At 40.6% G+C, this 25,967-nt stretch overlaps 1 protein-coding gene across 1 annotated transcript; it reads right to left on the bottom strand.

Moving 5' to 3' along the window:
- Positions 1-379: 379 nt before the first annotated feature.
- On the bottom strand, positions 380-25,960 carry tmtc3 (transmembrane O-mannosyltransferase targeting cadherins 3). Its single transcript, XM_041938786.1, has 14 exons — positions 25,833-25,960; positions 24,839-25,052; positions 24,295-24,513; positions 21,427-21,526; positions 18,908-19,023; positions 18,404-18,576; positions 12,479-12,731; positions 7,837-7,985; positions 7,444-7,564; positions 7,111-7,222; positions 5,678-5,781; positions 5,322-5,491; positions 4,615-4,841; positions 380-3,350 (listed from the first exon to the last, which is right to left on the bottom strand). Exons 2-14 carry the CDS (start codon positions 25,025-25,027, stop codon positions 2,470-2,472), a joined length of 2,814 nt encoding a protein of 937 aa, XP_041794720.1. The 5' UTR covers positions 25,028-25,052; positions 25,833-25,960; the 3' UTR covers positions 380-2,469.
- Between the last annotated feature and the right edge of the window lie 7 nt (positions 25,961-25,967).

Consider the following 25,967-nt stretch of genomic DNA (forward strand, 5'->3'; position numbering starts at 1 on the left):
GGGCTGCAATTCTTGTATGAAAGGTGCTATACAAATAAAGTTCCTAATATTGGTGTTATTTTGGTAAATGCATTGTTACAAACAAAGCCCTTTCTTCTTTTTGAACATTTCTTCACAGATGCTGCCGTGAGGAAATAAAAAAACCACGTCATGGGACCGATCGTTGCGTTAGATGCAGTATTTGTAAATGACATTACAACGGAAATTTAATTGGTCAGATAGAATACCAACAGCATACTTTTGAACATTGGATTTCAATCTGGAACTCAATTTGGGATTGGGAAATTGGATTGGCTCTGGGCTTGACATTCTGCACGGTGTGTGCCTGGTATGAAACGCAGACTGATGCATGTCCCTCACCACAAATGCTTCTGCAGCAGAGCAACAGAACGCTGCAGACGTCGGCTTTAGCTGCAAACACACACAGTGAAGCAAAACTGTTCATTTTTTGTGTCACTTTATTTAGTAACCTAGACCCCCACCACCAAGGGCTATTGCATAAAAAAAATCTTAAATCGTACAAAATTCACTCACTCAGCAAAACGAGGTGAAACAAAACATTGCAAACCGGATGCTTCCTCATTCAAAGCTGGACCTACCAGTCGGAGCAGACAGTTGATTGACTATTTCGTACATGTTCAACACTGACGCGGGCTGTTTAGAAGTGAAAAACGTCTATGACGTGTTTAACAAGTGACAGCACACAGACTGAAAATTACTAGAGACAAAATAATGCACCATGAATTTAAAGCATACTGTCAGTGGTAAACAAAAAACTTCTACAGCATTTGCAGTGCATGTAAAAATAAATAACACTGGATACAAGTACACTGTAAATATATGTACATAGAATATCAGGGCTAAATAAGGTCAATGCATAGCAAGGCTCCTTAGTACCACCACAGTGCCCCTAACTTACAGTAATTGCAGTCTACTTCCACTTTCAAGAATTGCACTGAGCAGAGTCATTGTACTGAAACAAATTATTGCACCATGAAGCGAAAACAGGAACATCATGGGAGCTGTGAAGACATTAACATCAGCTTGTAAGAAAGTAATTAAACGGTTCTGCTCAATTTGCTTTGAATCACATGTCTGCTCATGTTAACTTCACGACTATCTCGTCCCTTTGGGGCTACGCTGCGCACATCCGTGTGTTTTCTGATGAGCAGTCATCGGCCTCTTATTTCTCACAGCGCTCTCAGTGTTGGAAAGCAGCCAGCCAGGCACTGGTTTGTATAGTGGTGTACTGATAGGAGAGACGGGGGGAAATTTGTGCATTTCTGATTTCTTTTCAAGTTTTAATATCCGTATTTGCCCGCAGCGGTTTTTGATGTTGGTCGTAACTACAAAGAGATGCAGCGTACTTTTAATGAAGCGATGGCAGCCGTATATGCGAGAAATGAATACAAAGGGCTATTACAAAACTTGAAAAATGTGGACACCCCAATGATATTTTAGTGCCAGTAAACTAAAAGAATATAATCACCGTGGAGCAAGATTAAGCAGAGTTGTTTTCTGTGAATGTGCTGTGAAGACTCCCTCTGTGAAGTGGAAGGAACTTGAAACGAAGAACACATGATGGACTCTGATGTCGAGGATGAGCGTGCGTCATCCCTGATCGTCACATAAAACGGGTGTTACCCGGGTCAAACGGGGCACTTTACTTAGAAAAGGAGGAAAAACATTCATTTCTTATGAGGTTGTAGTGTCTTAAGGATGGGAGAGAGGCGTGGAGATGGGAGGGGGGGCGATATGACAAAAGCAGTGAGATCATATTCTTTAGAGGGGATCACAATGAAATTTTTAGGTGAAGGCAGCTGTGAGCACAGAGGCCGATGATGTAGTGGCAGGAAGTGGCGAGTGAGATCAATAAAGATGAGAAGACGCTGCAGCAGCCGAACATAAGCCTGGAGTCTATGTAGAGCGGAGTGTCACTCTATTTTGAGCTGCAAACTCTGCACACATCATCCTGCCTTGAGGAAATCTGGGGAAGGCGTCATTTCCTTTAATTGTCCACTGTACAATCATTTTGTTTTTAAAAACAACAGCGCACAGGAGTGAGTCAGATCTTAGCGAAGAGGGGAAAAAAAAAATCCAGTGATAAACAATGACTACACATGGAGGAACAAAACAAATATTTATAACTACTGCAGATCTACGATATATGAAGTCACATTCAGATGAAGCACACACATCGGCATCTACATCCGCCACACATGCCTTAAATAGATTATCCCAACTTGGCTTTGTGCTTATTGTTACATGAGTTCCATGTGCAGATTTCCCTTCTTTACATGATTAGTGTTAAAACAACAGGACCAAGCAGAGCAGCCCGCAAACACGTGAATAAATCAAAGGAATAAAATGGCATTTGATTAAGAATACACATTTCTAAGAGGGGAAATGCAGTCTTATCCTTGAGCATTAATGAGCTCTATAAAAGTAGTCCAGCTATAAATTAAAGTGTCAATCACCACTTAATATGCGCTCAATCTCCTCTAGTCTCTTCAAGGCAGCTGCTCTTTTTTCCTCTATATCGTTAATCTCTTTAGTGGACTTGCCCTTAGTCCGCTTGTCAGACTGGCTGCTGTCCAAAGACTCTGATTGGTCCACACCCACACCTCCGAGACTTTCTGCAGAGGATTTCCGCACATTCTTCTCATCCCCAGCTCCTATTCCAACAGCATCGCCACCCCTCCCTTCCTCCTTGCCCTCAGCAACCTCGTCCTCCGCCCCCTCATTAACTCTCTTCGGCTTTTCCACCTTGTCCGACACGGTGGCTCCCTCCGCTGAAGTAAGCGGTTGCCCTGCTGCACTCATGGCAGCCATTTTACCTCGTACTATAGCCAAGTGACGACGCACATACTCCTCATTCGGTGCTAGGGCCAGCGTTTCCTCCAGGCAGCGCTCGGCCCGGGGCAGGTCGCGCTCCTCAAAATAGACCACGCACAAGTTATGCTTGCCTTGGACATTGGTGGGGTCCATGTGCAAAATGCGCTCAAAGCAGGCTTTAGCACCACGTGTGTCCTTCTTATGATTCATGAGGATGTCGCCTTTCAGGATTAGACCCTTGATGTGCTCCGGGTGGTGGCGCAGCAGCTCGTCCAACACCGGCAGCGCATCTATCTCGCGTTTGGACTGGGAGTACAGCAACGCCAGGTTGAACAGGGCACTGCGGAAGCCGGCCTGCAAACCAATGGCTTTACGCATCCACCGCTCGGCTGCCGCATTTTCATTGGCGTCCATGGCCAACATGCCGAGGTTGAAGTAGCCGTTGGCATCGTCAGGCTCCTCCTCCACGTAGGTCAGGAACCGACGGTTGGCCTCTGGCCAGAACTTTGGCTCACCTGCCACAGAAACAGAGACATATTATGAGGAATCATTAATTTTTATAATCCACGACTGATGTTCAACCACATGGTCTACAGATATTTAAAATCTGGGTTCTGGTTCATGTTGGGAATCAATGGTACAACTACAAGGGCCAGGTACAAGTCAGGGCCAAAACACCCTCTCTAAGAACAGGGTCAGATAATGTGTCACTACGTTGAAAGAAAAACATACTCCACAAGAAAAGACAAAAGGGTAGGGATCGTGTTTGTGTCTGTGTGGTGGGGGCGGAGGGGCGCAGACCACCTCAATGACTGCTGGAGGTGATTGGTATGATTGAGGAAACTGAACACAGGAGGCCTCTGCAGTCAGTGGTGGAAGCAGGAAATTGAGGAGTGAGAAGAAAAGAATTTAACGTGGCTGATGCCACCTGCATGGACCTGGTCACCTGCTGCAGGAAATCGATTAGAACAATTAGGTGCCACAGAGCTCAGCTCTCCAGACGTTCAACAAGAACAACAAGACCGTCTGCAAAGCATTTGTGAGACAGTCTGTATAAACAGTGGACTGTTTAAATAAAGAATTAATGGACAATTAGTGAAAAGTACTGAAAACAAAAGTATTATATATGTAGTGCATGTGATGCTTTACATGTGCTGTTTATCCTAAATCCTTAGATTTCTAATTCCACATATTGCACTAACCTGCAGCAGAAATGTGCTGGTGGTAAAGAGAATGACTGTGAGTTTAGAACAGCAAAGACGCCTGGGTGGAAAAGCGAACATGAACCATACAAACCAGCAGCCGTGGCCTCGAGGCTGGAGAAGCGGCTTGCGATGGGAAGGTCGCCGGTTTCCCCACTGGACCGGCAGAAAAATTTGGGTGGAGTATTCCCTCCCCCTCCATTAGCTGGCTGATGTGCCCTTGATGTGCACTTAACCCCCCCCCCCCCCCAATATGCTCCCCGGGCCCTTGACTGCAGCCCACTGCTCCTGTGTGTGTTTCACTGCATGTTGCATGTGTGTGTGTTTTCAACAGAGATGGAGAAGCAATTTCCCAGTCTTTGGATTAATAAAGTAAATAAACTTAAAACTGTCAAAGCAGCTGTAAGTATACCTGCTGATGATACGTTAGTGAGTTAATGAGGCGTGACACCACAGAAACTTGGCTAGTCATGTAGGATTCAATGCAACATAAGGGCACATCCTAAGAACCGGTTATGCCCTACAGGTGACATCAGGTGATTCCTTTGATCACACATATGGCCGTAAAAAAACTCACCAGACTCCTGCATGAGAAGTGCTGAGTTGAAGAGTGCCAGCTTGTGGCGTGGGTTGAGCTCCAGGGCGTGGTTGAAGTTTTTTAGGGCTTCTGATGGGTCCTTCATCTCGATGTTGACGATGGCCAGGTTGTACCACAGGTCAGCGTTGGTGCGGTCCAGCTCCAGGGCTCGGAGGTAGGCGTCCCGGGCCTCCGTGAGCTTGTTCATCTTCAGAAGCAGCTCCCCCCTGAGTCAAAAGAATTCACAAAGTTACAAGCTTACAAACAGAACTCAGGAGTCAAAGCGGGTTCAATAGCGTGTTCAGCTGAACGTAAATTTAAGAATTTGATATTTTCAGGGTTTTGGAACTGTTTCCATCCAATTGCTAAGATTTAAGTATTTAAAGTAGCATGTAAAGCAACAGTTATAGCAGTAACACTGCAATGGATTAAACCATTAATCTTGGAGTTAATCAAACAAAATCATTTAAGTAGAACAGGACAAATACTTAATGTCAGATAATCAGTGAACTGTCTGTGTCAACTGTCAGTACAGTGGGTTAAATCATATATGATATTTGAGGCTGAATGGCAGTTCATGTCAAGTGAAAATGGAGATCCAGTGTGCTCGAGAAGAAAGCCAACGCAACAAAATGTGACACTGCCTAATAATTCCTAACAGCGCTGTTGATCTGCTTTTCTAATAGGCAGAAAGTAAAAACCCTTGCCTGCTGATGTAGGCTTGTTTGAAGTCCGGCCTCATGCTGATTGCTTGCCTGTAGAGCTGATCGGCCTCCTCCAGCCTCGACTCGTTGGCCCGGATCAGATTGGCCAGGTTTATGTAAACGTTCAGATGGTTAGGGGCCACACGCGTCGCATACTTCTTACCAGGGATGACCTGGTGAGTGGTCAACACAGAGGTCAATGCTTTGGGGACATCTGGCAAACACAGTGAATTAAAAAGAACATGATGGCAATCGGTCTAATCACGGTGTTAGAAAACATATTTTTCTGAGCTGTGAGCAACAATTCAACGAAAAGAGACGACACTTTCCAACATCTGTGGAGTGACGTGATGAGATACCTGTGGCATGAGGGATTTGGCAACCAAGTAGGCATCTTCTGCCTCTTTGGACTTGTTCAAGTTCTTGTAGGTTCTTCCCACATTCATGTGGGCACCGATGTCATCTGCAGAAACATTGTGTGGAGTGTAAGAAAGGCAGCAGAAAAAAAATCAACTACCGACTAAAAACACACAGTAGTCTGTTTTCAAAGTCCATTTTCACCTCTCATGACCCCGTTTGGCTCCAGTGCATTTACACTTTACATCCTACAACTACATGAAACATTAAGTATAATGAGTGAGAAATTAAAAAAAACTGTCATGGTGGATTTAAGAGAATAATGCAACTTTGTTCGGAGGGGACTAGAAGGAAAATAAATCCTTCTGGGAACCAGAAAGAAAAGTGAAGCGCTGAAAGGGGGTCAGTCAGGACAAACAGAACTGATGCCTGATGATTAGCATAGCAGGAAATCTCTTTGGGTTAATGTGTTTATATCATTAATCTTGGGGAAACACTCTTGGGTGCCGAACCAGTAAAAGTGTTGATGTCTCAGCAGATGACAGGCTTCCTGAAAACTAAGCTGTGAAGCAAAACAGAAATGCTGGGAGAGGCTTTACTCACTCTGGCTGTACATTTTATGCCTTAAAATTAAATATACATTCGGTATAGGTTTGTAAGGTGCATGCAGTCATGGGTTTGAGAAGTAAAGTTATTGGATTTATTAATAACAGGCTGGCTGTTAACCGTGGGTGGAGAGTTAGTTAGGGTCATATGATTCCTGCGATGCTGAAAACCCAGACGGAATCGCAGAATTTGAGAATGAAAACGGAAAATCAGTTATAAAATGTGGAACGTCACGTCAAATCCAAAATGTGGAGGCAATACATAAAAATCAGGGTTTTCACTTGACGTTGAGAGAGGCAGCACGCTGGCAAAGAGCTCACTTCAACTCTCAGAAGTGCAGCCACATCAGCAAATGCAAGAAAAAGCTATTAATATCCATTGAATTCTTTATATTTTCTGATTTAATGGTTGAAATGTTATTCATCCACCACATGATCAGGACGCTGGATGACACAGATGACAAAATGTGCTTAAGACTCAAAACAAAGGATTAAAAAAATATGCTTCTGTTATATGGTCTCGCTCCGTTTTGATGTCCTGGTCTGTATGTATCTTAAAAGAACTGGTCGAACAGCTTCTCTTATCAGACATCAAAAACACAATTGTGTAACAGATGATAAAATTGACATCATTAACATTACGAGCAAACTGTGAGTCCCACTGAAGACAAAACATTATGAAAGATCTCACATTACCCCCTTTAACCCAGCCAAGAAATTACACAACAAGCCCCGGCAAAACCATTTTCATCACGTGTGATACCATCATTTTATTCATTAAATGTCAAAATACCATTCTGACTTATGAATGCGTAATTTATGTTTCTTACCTGGTTGGACGCGTGTGGCCTGGAGAAAATATTGCAGCGCCTTTGCATAATTGTTTTGGTTCTCCAGAGCGTGGCCAACATTATTCCATAACTTGGCATTGTTCTTGTTGACCTGATTTGACAGACAATTTAACAAACAGGACTGAATAAGAGAATTTTGTTTGGTAAGGCTGATCTGTCATCACCATTATGAAAAGAGGAGTCATTAGACCGTTTGTTCACACCTTTTATCATAAGGCGTGAACAAAATTATTACTGTATAACAGCCAGAATACCGTGGCATGATGGGCCAAGAAACACTGGCAAGCTGCCCTAAACGTGTTTCCATCTTACCTTCAGGGCAGAGGTGAAGAGAGTATATTCTGACTCCCAGTCCCAGTTCCTGTTGAAAGTTTTCACTGCATGCGTAGTTAAAAGCACTCCAATTATCAACCAGGAAATCTTCTTCAAGTGTCTGCAAAAGGCAAATTTATAGAGTTTCAAATCGTATTGATCTGGTTATCCAATAAATAGTTACAGCTAACATTTCAGAGGATTGGGTCATTTTATGAGAAGTACAAGAGTGCACTGTGCTCTTTAAATCTTTAGCTATGACTTGACCATATCTACTGTTATTCCTGTTTCTCTGAGGGCTGTGAGTAATTTGTTTAGAGTGTTTCTGGATAGCGGACAGAACACTGTCTCATTACATTTAAGGCACTAACATAATATTGGACAGGGACTCACCCTTTATGTGAGACAATCTTGAATCCATGTGCAACAAGAACACAGAAACCCATGCTGGGCACATAAAGTACCCTCTCTGCCACAACAAAACCCACAGGGAAGAAGAGGTTCGACGCAGGAATAAAAGGCAGGACGATCAAAGACAGAGCCTGAAAGAGAAAGACAAAAAATTTCAGGGTACTTGTAACCGTATAGTTAAGTTCAGAGATCATGTTTAAACATGTGTGACACACATCTGCTACAGCTGAAACAATCAGTCAATCCAAAGTCATCTTTCTAACAAAACCATCAAACATTCAGCTGTTGTTTGTCCTATATGATAAACACAATAAATATTTGTGGTCTTCAAACTGTCGGTCGGACTAAACATTTCTATTTTAATTTCACTTTGATCTTTTTCTGACATTTTATGGACAAAAGGATTAATCTACTACTACTATAATTCTCAGTTATAAATGAATCTATGAAAAGAATTTCTTGGTGCAGTTCTATATTCACCTTCCAGAAAAGTTGTCAATAAGCACTGAATCCAACAAAGTTGGGATGCTGTCTAATACTTAAATAAAACAGAATGAGATAGCATGCTAATCCTTTTTGACATCTACTCAATTGAAAACACCACAAAAACAAAATATTTAATGTCTGACATCAGCAGCTTCATTGATTTTTGTAAACGTCTGCTTATTCTGAATTTGATGCAGCAACATGTTTCAAGCAAGTTGGGACAGGAGCAACTAAAGACTGGGAAAGTTGTGGAACGCTCCAAAAACACCTGTTTAGAACATTCCACAGGTAAACAGGTTGATTGGTAACAGGTGATAGCATCATGACTGGGTATGAATCATCCTGGAAAGGCTCAGTCGTTCACAGGGAGGATGGAGCGAGGTTCAACACTTTGTGAGCACGTGAGTGGATGAAGGATGTAGCTGCATGGATTCAGGAACACTTTGTAAAGCCGCTGTCGCCAAAAAGTTTGTTTGCAAATGACTGCATTCTGTTTTTTTACACAGCGTCCTAATTTTTGTGGAATCCAGGTTGGTCATGCAAACTTAATGGATGTTGTTTCAGTGGTTAAATCGGATATGAGCAGGGGCCACAGGCAGGCTAAAATCTGTCCATCTCAGCATGTATGAAATGAGCTGATGCAAAGAAATTTGATACTGCAGGGTGTGCATCCTCTTGCACAGGCTGCAGCCTGAGGGTTTGCTGATTTTTATATATAGCAACAGTGCAATCGAATGAAATAACAATCCATGTTTTATTCAGTGATCTGATTATTAAACAGTGTCTTGTTGTGGACGTTACATGGTTGATATATGGGACACTGGAAGTGGTGAGTCCTGAAAATAATTACTTGTATTCTCATTATTAATGTACTATTTACTATACATATTGACTATGTAGGAAAAAATGTTTACATATACGTATTGCACATGTGACCATGCACATATCATATGTTGGGGGTCACGTGCCCCTCCAACATATGATAAAGCTATGTGTCAATCCTGTAGGTCACAGAAAGGATCTTAAGCATCAAAGAAAAATGACAAAAAGCATAGTACAGGCCATGAATGCAGCTTTGTCAGTCAGTAAAGCTATTTTTACAGTGACTCTGTGTGCTCACAGCTTCAACATCACAAACTAACGTTCATGTATTTTACTTTTCTATGTATCGCATCTACAACATAATCAATTGAAATACCCAAATGTCCAAAATACAGCTGTTAATGTGACTCAGGCTGGTCTGACACGTGTTGCCTGAATCTTACAATGACGTTGTTCAGGTGTCACTCTGTGTCACTGAATGTATCTGGGATTTGGCCCAAACATCAGTATGGCTGCTGTGTTTGTTGACCACAGTTGGCTGTGTGTCATATTCTTTCCTTTGAGTTTATTAAACATCTGCAGCATCACACAGCTGCAGCTGAAACGATAACGCCGACATTAAATTAAGAGTGACGTGTGCAGCTACGTTAAGGGTCTGACAGTGATTAATGTTCTGTATTCTGCTACACAGGTCAGCTGTTGAACACAGATTCCAGGTTTATATGGTGGAATTATTTGTAATAAGGCGACTCTTACGGATGAATGCTGAGCTCCCTCAGAGCTGTCAGGTCATTTTTATTTTACAGCTTAAAGTCCAAGACAGGCCACAAGTCCACTTGGCACCTCAAATACCTGTCTTTGAGTTTTTTTTTATTATTATTTTGTTCCTATAATTAATAACTGTATTTCTCCACTGACATAAGTATAGTGAACATACATATAGAAAAATACTTTGCATGTAGGACATTCACTATTACTATTACTATATTCCTGTGTAAGTATAAAAATAATTACATATTTACCACCAATAAAAAAGCTTCATCATGTCCCATAACAATGTCTGACAAAAATATGATCATTATTCATACTCTATTTGTCACTTCTGAAAATGTAATTTTAAGGCAAAAATGTCAAAAATTCAGTTTCCAGAAGAAAAAAAAAGGAATTTGAAGATGTTAACATTTAGGAAATCATATTTTTTTTTACTGTATATTGAAACTTAGCAGACTAAATACTTAAATAATTACTCAAGTAAATAATCAGCAAATGCACTGCTAGTGAAAATAATCGTTAGTTGTAGCCCTGGTGCTCAGTTAGCACAGGTAGGAAAAGGCACTTGAGAGGCTCTTCAGTGGTCAGCTGTTCTCTAAAACTATTTAATGTGTCTCATATTCCATGTGAGAGAGCTGGTAATGAAGCTAAGTAGGTTGATACTGTTATGCAACATATTCCAAAATGCTCTTAGCAAACCTGAGTAAACACTGCAAAGGTCAGAATTCAGCTTCTTTTGTGTTGATTTGTGGTCCCCCTTTCTAAAGTGAAGCTAGGAGCACTACTGTGAGGAAGTTTACTGACCTTGAAGTAAGAGAGCCACAGGCCTGTTGCACAACAGATGCTAATTTGTTTCTGTTTGCCACAATGAACCATCACCACTCATTCATTGCTTCAGAGAGGAAGAAGAGCTTAAGTTTTATCGCTCTTCATTTGTGCCGGCCAATAAAATCTCTTTTGATTTTCACGATACAGCTGGAAAGAATGTTCTGGAAGGCTGATTCTGTCTCAGTGATTCAACAATGTAACTGCATTTCATGAGCGTTTTGGCACAAGTTAATAAAAAAACAGAACCTGAAGACTAAAGTTGAGAACCTCAGCAATGGTACACGTACTAAAATCTCTACGCTTTCATCCGATGCCTAATTTAGCAAGAGAAAGTATCATTTTTTAGCAGTTTGTGTATGTGGTTGTGACTGGTGAACCACATTACACTTAAACTGAACCACCTGCTCATTTGTTTATGGGAAAAAACCCCCACAAAAGAACCCAACCAATGCGACTAGTCAACCCGACCTGAGTAGCTTGGAGTGATTGTAACCATGTTTGCAAGAGAAAGAAAAACCATGTGAAAGTCCCTGAGGATAAACAAATACAAATTTGCTACAAATTCCTCATTTGATTCACAAGATGGGAAAACATATGCACACCCCATAAAACCTTTTAACAAGCATTTGTTTATAGGTATCTAAGATTCTTAAAATCTCACTTGTTGCACGCAACGTGCTTTCAAATTATGTTTTACTATGAACAAGCTGTCCAAAAGTGCCAGCTGCTGGCCAAACAGCTGACTAAAGTCAGCTACTTTATTACATTAATTATACAGCTATCGTATTAGCTATCTGTCTACAATTTCCAACCTCTGCTTTAAAACAAAGTGAGCATGATGCCAGAGAAATGTGCCTGTCTCTATCAGTCCTGTGTCCTCCCAAGCAGGGAGTCTGAGAGTCATCTTCAGTGGTTGACAAGTATTAGCAAAGTAAATGATGACAAAACACATGAAGAACTGCACTGATTGCATGGACAGAGGACATCCTCATTAGATGGGATGCTTTGGAAAACACCAGTGGCAGAAAATATTTATGGGCTTAATGAATGAACGACTGAATGAATTATGTCTAAGATGCACCGGACACACACACCAAAACAGGCAATGCTGGTGTCGATAAATAAATAAATAAATAAATAAAATATAAGGTCTAATGATTTCTAATAAAAGTTCTGATCGGTCGAGGAACTGGTGTGGCTTTAAATATTAAAAGCTATGTACACACTGTGTGGGCTAAGAGGCATAAGAAGCCTAATTCTCATTTTTAATAATTCACTGCATGTTTATAATCAAGTAGGCAAACTCACCAAAATATGCAGTAATTAAGACCAGTGTACTGTATATGATGCAGTAGTGTCATTAGAATGTGGCAGAAACACCAGATGTGGGCTTTTACCCTGTTAAGGACTATGCTCAGCGATAAAAGAGTGGATTTGTGCACCGTGAGTTGGCTATAGAGATGGTGAGCACAGCTACATATGTTGTACTTGTTTAATTCAACAACATTTTGTTGGCCATGTGTCACTCCAGTGCTAAATTGTTTTGTCTTCCCATCGTGTGACAGCACTTGCTACTTCCCTTTGACATCAAGAAGAACTACAACGTACTAACCGGGTGAAGCAATCTTACTTCTGAACTGTATTATTCATAAACAAATTGTCATCAAACATATTATATCCAAGTGCATTTGAAAAATCTGACCAAACTTCCTCTCACCATGATGACCGTCTTGGCCGAACTGTGTCTGTAGCGCAGGCTGTGGTAAGCTAGCAGTCCCAGAAAAGTGTAAAACACCAGGGTGGTCAGGTTACGGAGGTCTAGCAGTGACTCCACCAGGGGGATAGTGCCCATAGTCCAGTCGCAGCAGAGCTCAGAGGGATTCAGCAGAAGCCATGCATTCACAGGGAGAAGGTAGTTGAATGTCATCTGTCTTGTGGGAGTGGGGCTGACTGCTGCTGGGTTATCAAATCTATAAGAGAGGACACAGAGAAAACACGTTAATTTGTTTTAGAAAGGGCTTCAACAATCCTAAACACACCTCAAAATCCACAGTGGATTACCTCAAGAGACACAAGCCCTCACAGACTTAATCATGAAAATCTGTGGAAAGACCTTAAAAGAGTGGTGCATGCAAGACTGTAAAAGAGGGAAATACAGAAGGACTCTTACTTCAAAATAAAGATATGTGTCATCTTTAACTTCATGCCTTTTGGAAATCTGGTCATCTTTTCCTCACTTAGCTATTCACAATGACATAAATGTTGCTGAAACATTTTCATGCCACTGTATTTGATGATGACAGTATATTTATCCATTGTACCAGCTGAGGGAGGATAGACTCTTTCATCAATCTCAAACAGATGAGGCATGATGAGCATGTGGGCCTGCTACAGATCGGTTCTGTACAGCCTGAACAGCAGTATTCTGATCTCATCTATGTCTATGTAGATCTATGAAAACAGGTATCGCTATATCCATCTGACCAAATCAATATCTAATAAATGGGGAGGGCAACACTGAGGTCTGACAGACAGCGTATGTTGTGTATTTATGGATGTTCACATTCAGTGTGTGAGATTAATGAATCTTTCTGTTTACATTTTTCATACTTAATCTGGTACAGGGTACCCTCACACTCTCTGTCATCACGGTGAGCCCCCCTGAAGCTCCCCATAACAACCATAATCCCAACATCAATGGGTGGGAGATGAAATCTCCTTGTTTGGCCTTTGTTTAAACCCTACAGCCTGGCTGCAGGGCTAGACTAGTATGTCCTTTCTCTGTGGTAATGCTAAAGGAAAGGCTTTGATCCTAATTAAAACAAAGAGGATCACACATTACCTCAGGAATATGAGCGCACTAAGCAAATGTCATTGACTTATTCCTATTGAACAATAAGACACCTTGTGTGAATAGTCACATTTGATAGAGAGTTCAGAGAATGAACTCTCTATCAAATCAGTGGTCCCCAACCGACCCTAATTCTTTCTTGTGGTACTGGGCCGCACAAGAAATAATTAATTATTTTCGTTTTATTTATTATCTGAGTCTGAACGATCTTTTATTTTGAAAAATTACCGGATTCTCTTGGTTACATCTGGGCCGCTTGAGCGCTCAAATTTAACCCACAAGCTAGCAAAATGAGTAAAAAGGCCCAGTGAAGAGACAGAAGAAGAGCCTACGACTTCCAAGAGAAAGAAAGCTTTTAACAGGAAATACCAGGAGTCCTGCCTGAAATATGGATTTGTCGCAACAGGTGATTCCCTCAACTATAGTAAATCATATACCAATCAGTACACGTGAAATTCGGTATGAAGACGAAGTGAAGGAAATGTCAAGGCGATTCATCCTCAGTGTTAAGCATGGCAGATTAAAGAGGAGACTCAGACCATCATTCATCATTACAACAAAAATATTTGATCTTAGAAATAAAGTCAGCGCTCTAAACCATGATCAGGTTTTGTCTGTACAGCTGCCAGTGACACCCCTGCATTCTTAACTCTCCTCTGTCTCTGATGTGGCTGTCTTTGGTGTTTAAGGGAAACACCCCTACATTTACATCTAAACGACTCGGGTCTAGCAGGTAGTCCGAACTTGTTTTCAAAGAGGCTGGTGCTCCTCCCTGATCACAACTGGTGATAATCTGAATAAGCAATATTGTTATGGCTTGAGCACAGAAATTCTCTCAGACAATCTGGAGACATCTTTAGGATTACAGCAAGAGGATTAGCACATCTAAGCTTATTTGTTTGGAATTTTATCTTCTGAATTTTACTGTGACCAAATGCCATTAGGTAGAGTCTGTGTGGAATCTTGTACAGGCAATTTCAGAATAGTCTAGACTCCTTAATCTAATAGAACTATTAACATTTGGCCATTGTCTTATTGTGTTTTTACTGAGCACAAAATTGATCCAAATCTAAATATAGAATTTTGCCTTTTATTACCTATAACCTAATGATTATCTATAGCAGCTACCCTGCTTCCATACAAGCAAATATCTGTCTGTTTATCCACTTCAGGCTGTGTTTTGTGATGCATATTTGAGGCATGTGCTGATTGGCCCACTGAATAGTTTGTTCCAAATGTTACTTTTGGTTAGTCTCTGTAATGTGCCTGTTCAGTACACAGTGATTATATTGGTAATTGTCATTTATGTGCTGGTTCATAAGTTCAACCATGAGTGAGGCGGCTGTTACATTTCAGGGCTACAGCTGTACGTCGCGACTACGTTTTTGAGTTCTTTTCCTCATTGGGCTGACATTGCTGAGACCATGCTGGCATTACACTTGCGTGTCGCGTTTAAAAATTTCCCCTTTCTACTTCCGCCACCTTCTGGTGATCACATCGCCTAGCAGCGATTTTGAGCAACCATGGCTGGACGATATCAAAATAGAAATGATCAGCCAATCCTACACTAAGGATGTTCATTGTGTCTTTTTATACTTAAGATCAAATGTTTTCATTGTCAGAGCCTTCACCAGCTGGATTATACATTTCTATTTACAATATTGCAGTTGCCTTTATTTTCTGTTAAGCTGCTAATGCTAATAGGTGACTATATATAGCTGATCTGTTGGTCCAGCTGGCTGGATGTGAATGTTCAGTTTAAAAGGTGTATATATACAGTTTGTGGTGAGGCGAACTTGTTGCGATTCCAAGATCTCTCTGCCACAGGTGACATTCCTGGCAGGTACTCAGAGCCACCACGCCAAAAGTGTGATGTCATTCCGACCCTGCCAGCCAACTTCTTCAAGACATCAGCACAACATTCTCAAATGACATTTTTGCCCTGTCAGTGACAGGGTCAAAGCATGGCAATGTCAACGACTGGTTCGTTGGTTATAATGGACGTTCATTGTCCCGAGTCAATCGTTCCCTCATGACTTTGAAGACCACCTAACCTGTCTTGTAGCAACGCCATGAGGTCAGACTTTCCCCTTGGCCAACAATTTGGTCCATGACAAAGGATCACAAAAAATTATATCAGTCTCCGAGGTCACCAGAGGATAAATTCCCCTGACATTTCCTTTAGTTCATGTTGAATTACAAAATTGGCCTATTACCTTAAAAAAAAAGGTCTAAACAAGATACAGAAAAATTTGCCCATATGTGTATTTTCAGCAGGCGGGACCGTTGTAATGGTGTCTTGACATGTATTAGTAAAAAATGAAGCAGACAGCTGTAGGTCATCTGGAAATAGGCTGCCAGAGTCCTTATTAACTCTATGACGGTGGAGCACTTTCCACCAGTCCATAAATCACTGTAATGGCTTTTCGTGTGAAAAGGATATAATTTAAAATCGTATTACTTAAGGGTTTTGGGCCTAAATACTTTGATTTATTTGTATGTATATTGTGTTGAAACCCCTACGGTCTTCTGGCACATAAAAACCAAGCAAGATGAAGCAGCTTTTAGTTTTCTGCTCCCCACATGTGGAACATGCTTCCTGAATACCTGAGGGCTGCTAAAACTCATCAACTCACATAAATCAGGTCTTAAAACTTTGTTGACTGGGATTCCCAACAAATCTACAACTATTTGCTTGATTTTGTCTTTATTGTCCTTTAAATTAAGTTGCTTTTTAATCTTTAACAATTTAATTGTTTTTGCTTTTTGTTTTTCTTTTCTGTCTCTTAAAGGTCTTATTTTTTATGTGTTTCTATGCCCTGGAGAGCACTTCAAATTGCCTTGTGTTTCCTCACAAAAGACGGATCTTTTGTACATACAGAGCTGGAGTTCCATCCATATCTTAAAATTTAAGCAAAGTTTGAGAAAACTGTCTAAAGAAAATGAGGATGAATGCTTGTACTACTGTTATGTGATTATTAGGAGTTGGTTCGTTGAGATAAGATCTAGATAGTACCTAATGCCATACTTCAAAACAACAAACGCACACAAAACTGTTTTAAAACAATTAAAAATAGTTACATTGAAGACTGCAATCATGGTTTTAAATTGACCTGTACTATGCCCACTAAAAGTGTTTTTGCCAGTGAGTGTTATTCTACGTGTCACACAAAATTATGGAAAAGATCCCTTCAGACATTTTTGTTAAAGGGCGAGATCTGTTTCCAGAAACAGCAGTTATATGACTCTTGCCAAAGCCACCAGACTCTATTTATGGAAACCGTTTTATGAGTCTTTTTATCATCGTAAAACACACTTCAAACACGGCAAAAACAAAATAAAACTGACCAAAACCTTCTTGGTTCATTTTCCCACTGTTCCAACAGTTATGACTAACTCTGCATTGAGTAAATGAGGAGAGGAGCGAGAGATAGAGGGCGGACATCAGAGAAGCAGCGAAGTATTTCACTGGACATTATAACAGGAGCAATTTAAATATGTCAGAATTACACTGATTTTCCCGCTTAAACAAACAAAACATTAATAAGTGGACAGCAAAAAAAATACAGTATTAACTTTCATAAATGGATGCGTAGCGCCTTCCTGGGCAACCAATCATATAATAGATGGGGCCGGACTCGTCACCCTGCTGACAATGAAAATGGCTGGGAAGCTTGTTTTGGTGTGTTCGTCTATCCTGATCTTTTCGATACGTAAGACAGGATCTGTCATAGCAGAGGCTAGAGAGAGAAAAAATATATGCTGAGACTTCTCTACGAGGTTTTGCTGTCATTTATGGTTGCACTAGCTTCTCTTTCCCATCCTCTGCATGTTTGAAGGAGGGTGGGGCCTTGCTCCAACACTTTTAGTACAGTAGGTATGTATCATGAGTGTGGGGAGATCCTGTGCCCTCCACAAGCTTTGTGCACCTCCCATGTTTATCATAAAATTCCTCTCCAGTGATAATCTCACCAATAACTCCACCAACACCATAAATATCACATAACAGCTTCCAGTTCTGCCTTACAGGGGTATCAGCATGAGTTAAGGGGGCACAGTGTAAAAAGATAAAAAACACACCAGCTTTTCTCTTTTTAAATTCACTGTGATGTAAGCGGATTACAGCGAGTATTTTTAGATGTTTTCAGGGTTGAACTCCTAACAACTGGTTGCTTTCAACACTTGAGATCAAGGAATTAGAGTCATACTGACGAGAAACTACAATGCAAATGTATGTATGTATAACTAATTTGCAGGCGGAGCTCTATGCACTACAAAATAGATAAAGGCCTCTTAGTCACATTCATCCACTGCAGGAAGTCAGAAGCAATGGGAAGATTTTCTACTTTAATCAAATAAATAAAGACATTATGTAAACTATTACACAATCTAAAATAAAGAGCCAGACTAGTATAATGTGTTTATATAATCCTGCAATTCAAATAATGGCTTTGACTTTATTCCACTGCCTTTTAGTATCTACAGATGTCTTTTCCTTTTGTGCAGACAAGAAACAGCAGACTTTTTAAAAACAGACCCAACTCAAACAATTAACTGCAATGCAATACAAGCAGATTCAAATTTCCTAAAAACAATCACGTCACACTGTGGAGCAATAAAAAAAAGTACTGTGAAAAGCAAGCTTTTAGTATATTTAATTTGTAAAATCAAATCTTGATGCACTAATAATACCTCATGTTGTCAGCAAACAGTTCTAGCTTTAAAGGTTGTAAAACTGAAACCGCAGTGTAAACAGGATTTCGTTGCAGCCGTTGGGATAATACTGCCTACCTGGTGAAGACAGGAAGCTGGGACTGGATGACTTGGACCCTGATGATGACGAGCAGCAGGGTGCTAATGACGAGGACGATGAGCTTCAGCAGAGTTTGTAGGACAGCATACGGGAAACCGTCTTTACCCTGCAGTACTTGGCGCAGCGTGTCCAACAGCATGGGCAATGTAAACTGAGAGAAACAACAGGAGGGCCTGGTCAACTCAACATCACAGTGTAAAGGGTTCCTGCACTGCAATTTTAGGTTTGAATTCCATTTATTTTTTGATGAATTTTAAGTTTTTTTGATGTAAAACATTTTAAAATACATTGTGCCATTTGATTTTAGTGCTAAATATGTACATCATGTAACCGTCTGATATACTGTGAAAAAACCCTAACCCTTGTTAACACTACCTTTCGACTTATGCTGAAGATGAACTGTGTAGCAAAAATCCAGCCATGCTTTGATGTGTCAGGCCTGACCAACAAGAACAAAGAGTGACCTTGTATTGGAGCCTTACCCCTTGTGCAACAAACACTTCATGGACACAGCAGATACCAACGACAGTGATTCCCTGCTCCTTGCACAGCGTTGCTGCAGCTACTAGAACAACTGTCAGAGCAATGGGAGCCCAAACTGAAAAAAGAAGAAAGAAAATACATAAATAACAGACAACCTATACACAACCTTTTACAGTGTTTGTTCATTATATAAAAATGGACAAATTCTAGGGAGACAGATTCTTTTGATACAACAGATATACCAAACCATAGAGCAATGCAGCCTTCTAGTGCTTGTATGGAGGACACAACCCAATTATCCTCTGTTGCCCTCAGTATTCCAAAAATCCATTGTTTAATGGAACATTCAGACATCACCTTGTTGGTAAAATGGGGACATTGTGGTTCACAATCAGCGACTGCGTCCCTTAGCTATCAGGAAATCAAACAACGGTTTGAAGGCCTTTGTTATAGATGGTTATTGCATGTTGCATGTAGAAAATAAATTAAAAGGCACTAATGTTGCAGCATAGAAACTTTCCTCAGTCACAAATACACACACATAGACAGAGACACAGACACACAGGTCTATTTAATGACAACAAGCCCAACCCTTCGACTACATGACAGGTTTAGGTGTATGAAAAACCACCAACTAATGACCAACTGCATACAAAACACAACAAATACAGGTGCGTCTGCATTACAATTACAACAATGAACACTGCAGCAATGTTAACCCCTTGACGCCTGAATTTCTTTAGAATTACATTAAAAAATTAATTCTTTGTGTTTTTGCTTTCAAATTGATCCTAAATTAAGAGGAGCTTGTTAATTTTTCTGTAGCACATACAATAGATATAAATTTAGGTATGATGCAAATCAGCGACAACAGGTGTTAATGCTTAAATCCAATAAAAATACTTTTTTTTTCAAAATTCATGATTTCTCTTTGGAGATTAATAAAGTATCTATCTATCTATCTATCTATCTATCTATCTATAAGCCACAAAATTGCTTACAACTATTTACATTATAGCACCAACTAGAATAGGGTTCAAATAAACAGTATATGTCCACTTTTTTCAATGCTTAAATGCAGTAAAAACATGTTTTTGTGTATTCAAAATTCATTTATTTCATCAAAACAGCCACAAAATTGGTTCCTCGGTGTGTGTTGAATGTGCACAAACCAGCATTAGAGGAATGCATGCGCGATTCGGCTGCAACGTGGATTAAAGCGGTATGATGCGAATTTGCGACAATCTGTGTTAAGGGGTTAATACCAGTGGACATCAAGAAACAGGTAGTGACAGGATATTCCATTTTAAATATCCCAGCTGCAAAGCTGCATCAAAACAATGCGGAAAATTGTGGCCCTGAACTTCTGAACCCCAACATTTTGACCTTAACCAAACCTCTCCTGTTGTCTCAGACCTCCTTGTTCACACAGGCATTTGACTGTGGGCTACCACTGCTTATCAATGAATGAGAACTTCAGCATTGCCAAAGACCTTCCTGGTCACTGACTAACTAATGTCTTACGGTCACAAGTGGGAATTTTGGGTTTTGTTTCCTGCCTCTGTTTTGAATGTTTGCCATGTCTTAATGGAAGGGCACATGGAAAAGACTGACATGCCATGAACCTCATGGTGGTTGATAAGGCCAATTTCTTCTATCATGATATACGGAATTTCAAATCCTGGTAACGGTATGTATAACTGTTAAATCAAATTAAGAAATTGTATATAATTACCATACCGTACCATACTTCATGTCATATGATTATTTTCTGCTCTTATTTGGAACTTCCACAAAAACAAAAGCCTCACATGAAACAACACGACACAACCAGTAAAACCACCTTTCATTCAAAACAGAAGCTTAAAAGTTCCATATGAGAACAACAGAGATGCAATAGCAGTGAATTATCGCCACCAACTGTCGCTCTCAACTCTGAGAACCTGATAAGCAGTCCTGCTGCCCAAATCATGTGACCTCCCGAGGCAGCTGGATTGGTACATTGCGCTTCCAGCCCTGAATATATAGCAGTGACACTAAAGCTGTTGTCTCATTTGAATGCTGCACAGTGTCTACAGAATCAGGCCTGGATATTTTCCATAGTTGCCCTTTCACATGTGGCACATTTGTTTGTGTCAGACGCATTCACACAGGAGACACTCCGTTTGGTTTAGGTGTGGGGTGGCGCCTGGGTACGCAGGAGCAGGACGATGTGTTTGGAAGTATCCACAAAGTCAGTGAAAGAGTGGAAAGCAATATACAAGTATGCAGAAAAGAGCACCTATGCCCCAAGTAATATCAGCAACACGCCCACTCGCTCGCCGTGTAGCAGGGTAGCAGTGCATACGTTGTGAATCACAATGTGTAAATAAGCCTTACGGGAAAGCAGTATTGCCAAATCTGTACCAGTGGGCACATGTCAATCATTGCATGGTATATATAGTCATACCTCCCAGCCCTACATGAACCCTGTGCATCTTGGGACTGAAATAGGTAAGAAACAGGGACATAGACTTACCAATAGAGTGGTCTGCACCTGTTGATTTTGTGTAGGCCAGGAAAGCAGCCAGGAGGAAGATTGAAGACAGAAGCTCAGCTCTGCCAACCACACCAGTGACCTGATGATAAAAACATCCATATTCATTTCTATATATCATTTTCTCATTTTACGTCTAATTGAGGTGCTGAAAAAACTGTACATACATTCAAAAGACTGCCAAAATAGTGCATGTTCATTCATACAGATTGATTTTCCCAAATAGACGATAGGCATATTTTATGAATGCCATGCTATTTTGCCATTAACCCTCAGGTGTCAAAAGTGTCACAGCTTCAGACCAGGATATGGCCTTCCCTCCCCAGGGGTCAACAACCACAAAAAAATATATCCTCAACCTGTGGGAAACTGTCAGTGACAGACATGTAACAGCAGGTCCCACAACAGGATATTCCTGATACACCTCAAGTTAAATAATATAGAGAATAATACTCTATTCTAATCTCTTTGAGAACATTACACACGTGTCTACAGTCAGCACTAACCAGAGTGCACATGTTTAAGCCCTAGAATCCAGCTGTGGAAACAGGTCTATTCAGGAAAATCATCACAGCAGATCGCAAGAAGATAACCATCTGGTAAAGCAGACTCTCTGACTGCAACGTCTGTCATTTGTGTAAATGATGACTGCCCTCGTGTGGAAGAAGCAACATTCTCACTTCCACCACAAGCAAAGACCTAGAAATGGGCATACCCTAAAACCACACATAAGGTCTCATAAAGGGTTCTACAAAGCACTTTACACAAGAAGAGTCTGTTGAGTCTAGTGTGTGTCCCTTAACATTACAAGAGGGTAACAACTTTATAAAAATAGGTAGAAACATCTAGACTGGAACAAGCCTTGTGTATTGCTCTCTTAATGACCTACTTACTGTCAATTGGTGGCAGAAGAAATAATCAACAGGCTGCAAACAGCAGCTAGTATATATCACGATGTCCTTTGAATGATGCAGTCTGTAAATTTTGAAAAAAATCCACTGCAGTCTACACTACAGTCACGCTACGTACCTACCTACACTTACTTTATCAGGCAGCCACACTACTGCATCAGCTCACTTGATAACGTGGCCAAATTTCTTATGCAGGGGCCTGTTATTCCCAGGATACAAAGGATACCATTTTAGTTTGATTACACCTCTTGCTGTTCAGCATAGTAAAGCACTGCATTATCTAGCACACCTAAATTATGCTATCACTTGTCACAGCGAGCCTGTTACGTTAATACACTGATTTGGTCACATAGCATTTCGAAGGTCAGGGGGAAGATGCATGTTTTAAGTAACAAGGAAATCAAAGGAATATGCAGCACATCTGCTAACAAACAATCTTAAATTTGTCTTGTCATTCCTGCAAAGCTTATTCAACAGAATGTTTGAAAAGATGACTATTGTAAGCTCAGTTATGCTCAACTACTCAGACTACATATCCAATTTTCTGTGTGTGCCTGTTTATACAGGGCTGAGGCGCAGCTTGTCAGTGAGTGCTTTCCCCCATCTCCAATTTAGAACCTAACGATGGTCAAGTACACTAAATAATTTGTATTTGAAAATACTTGGAGATACTAAAAAAAACCTGAAGTCAATTCATTAATCCATTCAAAAAGACAGATTACCAAAAAACACACTGAGAAAGACATGGGGACACAAGGACTCTTTGTAGGCACTTGTCAAGAAGGGACCTTCAGTGCTTGGAGCATAACTGAAAAACAAATGATCCGTTCAGAGAGAAATTCCAGATGGCGATAACATGAAGGGCATTTGCTGGACTAACTCTAAGGGCTCATTTGTGAGGCAAATTGTTTCCATTCAAGAAGTCTGAGAGACTCTGCATAGATTAGAGAACACCATGAGGAAGATTGGCGCAGTGGTGCATGCTGTGTAACAGTAGCACTGCAGCCCAAGAAGCAGAATGTTTTCTTTGTTTTTCTACTCTGGTCAGGGCCTGTCTGGTCATCAGTTCGCCCATGCTGAATAGGATGAATTACAAGTCCTAATTGGGGAAAAGGCTTTTCAGACAGGCCCAATAGAAGACAACAAGATCAAGTTCAATAAGAAAAAGGTTTTTGGTTTCCGATCAAGTTCAGTAAACTTTGTGGTCCTGATAACATTCATGATACACGGACTAGCTAAACAACTAGCTTTTGATTTCAAAAAAGAATCTTAACGTCTTGACAAATCACTAGCTTTAACAGATTCAAATGCACAAAACAATGTCCATTCTCAGAAGAGTTGACTGACAATCATTCTTCTATAAACAGAAGGGGTTTAAATGACAGTAACTGGAGTTGCTTTAATCTCTTTATACTTGAGTTAATAGCATGCATGTAAACACAGTCCACAAAGAGGGGAGGGGATGTCTTGAATAAGGATATGGCCACACCCCGAGCAGATCTAATAATATGCTAAGTGGGCAGTTTTTTCACCTCACTGTTATTTTAAAAAAAAAATCTGATTAGAACAATGTGATTTTGATGTGGCGTCTTTAGCTATGTAGGAAATCTTTAGTACAGATCCTGCAGAGAAACCAGGAACACTGATAGATAGACATTAACAGCACCACCTGTTCTAAAGTGGCAAAACTGAGGCAACGTCTGACTATGATGCAGGCAGAGCTGGTGGGCATGTGGAGCAATGCTGAGGCTGTGGTGTTACAGCAGTCTTGTAAGGACCAGACAAGTAACATCAAAAGTCCATTGGCTCAGTTGAACAGAGCAATAATCATTATTGTTTAATTTTGTAATCTCAATCTTGTTTAAGTTTTTAAGACAAATTACTTTCTGTGATAACATACATTTCATAACTTGCCTCCACCCTGGAAATGTACACTTACAGCTTCAGTGTGGATGGGGTGCACAGCAAACAGCAACGCTGCCACCAAGCTGGAGGTCTTGTCCAGGAACAATCGGCACACTCGCAGGAAAAGCACACATACTACTGCATGTAAAACAACGTTTAGCAGGTGGTAGGAAGCTGCGCTCAGCTCGCTGAAGAGGTAGTTCAATCGAAAGGTGAGAACAGTCAAGGGTCGGTAAGATTTGTGGCTCCGCTCCTGTTGTTGGACATACAGGATATACATGCTATTAGGTGCTGGTCAGTTGACTGAGAGACATTAAAGCCTGACAAATGTTAAGTAAAGCTTTTGAGCGATTCTCCAAAGTAACCTTATAGTAAAGTTAACCTGAGGAAGTAGCAATTCAATACGTCAAAATTTCAATGGACTAATATACATTTCATTAACCTAAATAAAACTGCTAAATACAAATGCTTCAGATATACAACTTCAGCTTGTATCAATAATGTATTTTTCCTATGTGTAAACTAAAAGTAAGCCTGTACTGATAAAGCACAGGGGTGGGTCATGGACCATAACTTACCTCAGCCATTGGTGTTCCCCAGAAATCATTGAGGAACAGGTTCCGGAGAGGGGTCGTGGGCCGTAGGTCCTTGTTGTCAAGGATTGCTGAGACATCATCAAACACAAAGCCGCACGAGAGACTGTTCCAGTAACATCCCACCACCAGTCCAGTCAAAAGTAAAATCTCCTTCCATGACACGACAGCCATGGCTGATCAAAGCCGTCATTGATCACTGTACAGTAAAGCAAAGAGGTTTGACACACATCAAAATTAGCTGACACCATGATGTGGAAAAGGTACCTTGTCATTTAGATTACTTTTTTCATTAGACTTAATGTCTTAAAGCAACCACTCATTCACACTAACAATGCAACTCTCCAAAGCACTTGTATGGCATCTCACACAGTAAGCAAGAGGAAGTTTCAACAATAATGTGATTCACTGCTCATATTTATCTCTTCCTAAATTTGTTTCCTTGTCACAATACTCACTCTCTGTTATGGTGGTGGCAATATTACCCTCACTTTTACTACATTGTCACTCTGTTCTGTTAATTCGGATGTGGATTATTCTAATCTAAAATTTGGGAATATAACCGGTCACGTAAATTACCATGCAAGTAGCTAACAGAACAGATGAGGATATTAGCTCAAATGCTGAAAAATCAGTTCCAGTCGTCAGTAGTCAGTAGACAGTTAGCAACCGGTACAGTGACAGCTGTCTGCAAAGGGCAAAAGCGATGGAGGGTGGACCTTAACAGAAAACTGCAACCATTGCTAGAAAAGAGGACTCTCTTCACACAGCTATTGAATGGCATGTGTTGGTTAAATTAATAAAGTCAACATTGCCATCACTCGATTGCGGCAAAAACAAAGTACATAGTGCTGCAACATAACGTTAGCTAACGATAAAGCTAAATAGCAGCTAATGCTAACCAGGCTGATAGTAGACTTTAAACCTGATAAGGTGAACGCAGACGAATTTTGGGATCTTCCTAGAATTTCTTACCTACCGTGTCTATAACAGGGCAGATGGTGACTGCAGAGGTGATATCAAACACGGGGAATGGTTACATATACGGAGTACACAATTCAGCAAGCGGCTTTCCACATTTAGGAGCTAGCGTCAACCCATAATCGCTATTACT

Source organism: Chelmon rostratus, chromosome 6 (assembly GCF_017976325.1).
Source record: "Chelmon rostratus isolate fCheRos1 chromosome 6, fCheRos1.pri, whole genome shotgun sequence".
Taxonomy (NCBI): domain Eukaryota; kingdom Metazoa; phylum Chordata; class Actinopteri; order Chaetodontiformes; family Chaetodontidae; genus Chelmon; species Chelmon rostratus.

What these genes read in the sequence shown, in the direction of transcription:
- tmtc3 (XM_041938786.1), bottom strand. Translation starts at nt 25,027, where the DNA reads ATGGCTGTCGTGTCATGGAAGGAGATTTTACTTTTGACTGGACTGGTG. An exon ending in AAGATTGTCTCACATAAAGG is followed by an intron (nt 7,565 to 7,836) that starts GTGAGTCCCTGT and finishes TGCCTTTTGCAG; the next exon opens with ACACTTGAAGAAGATTTCCT. An exon ending in CCAAATCCCTCATGCCACAG is followed by an intron (nt 5,492 to 5,677) that starts GTATCTCATCAC and finishes ACCACTCACCAG; the next exon opens with GTCATCCCTGGTAAGAAGTA.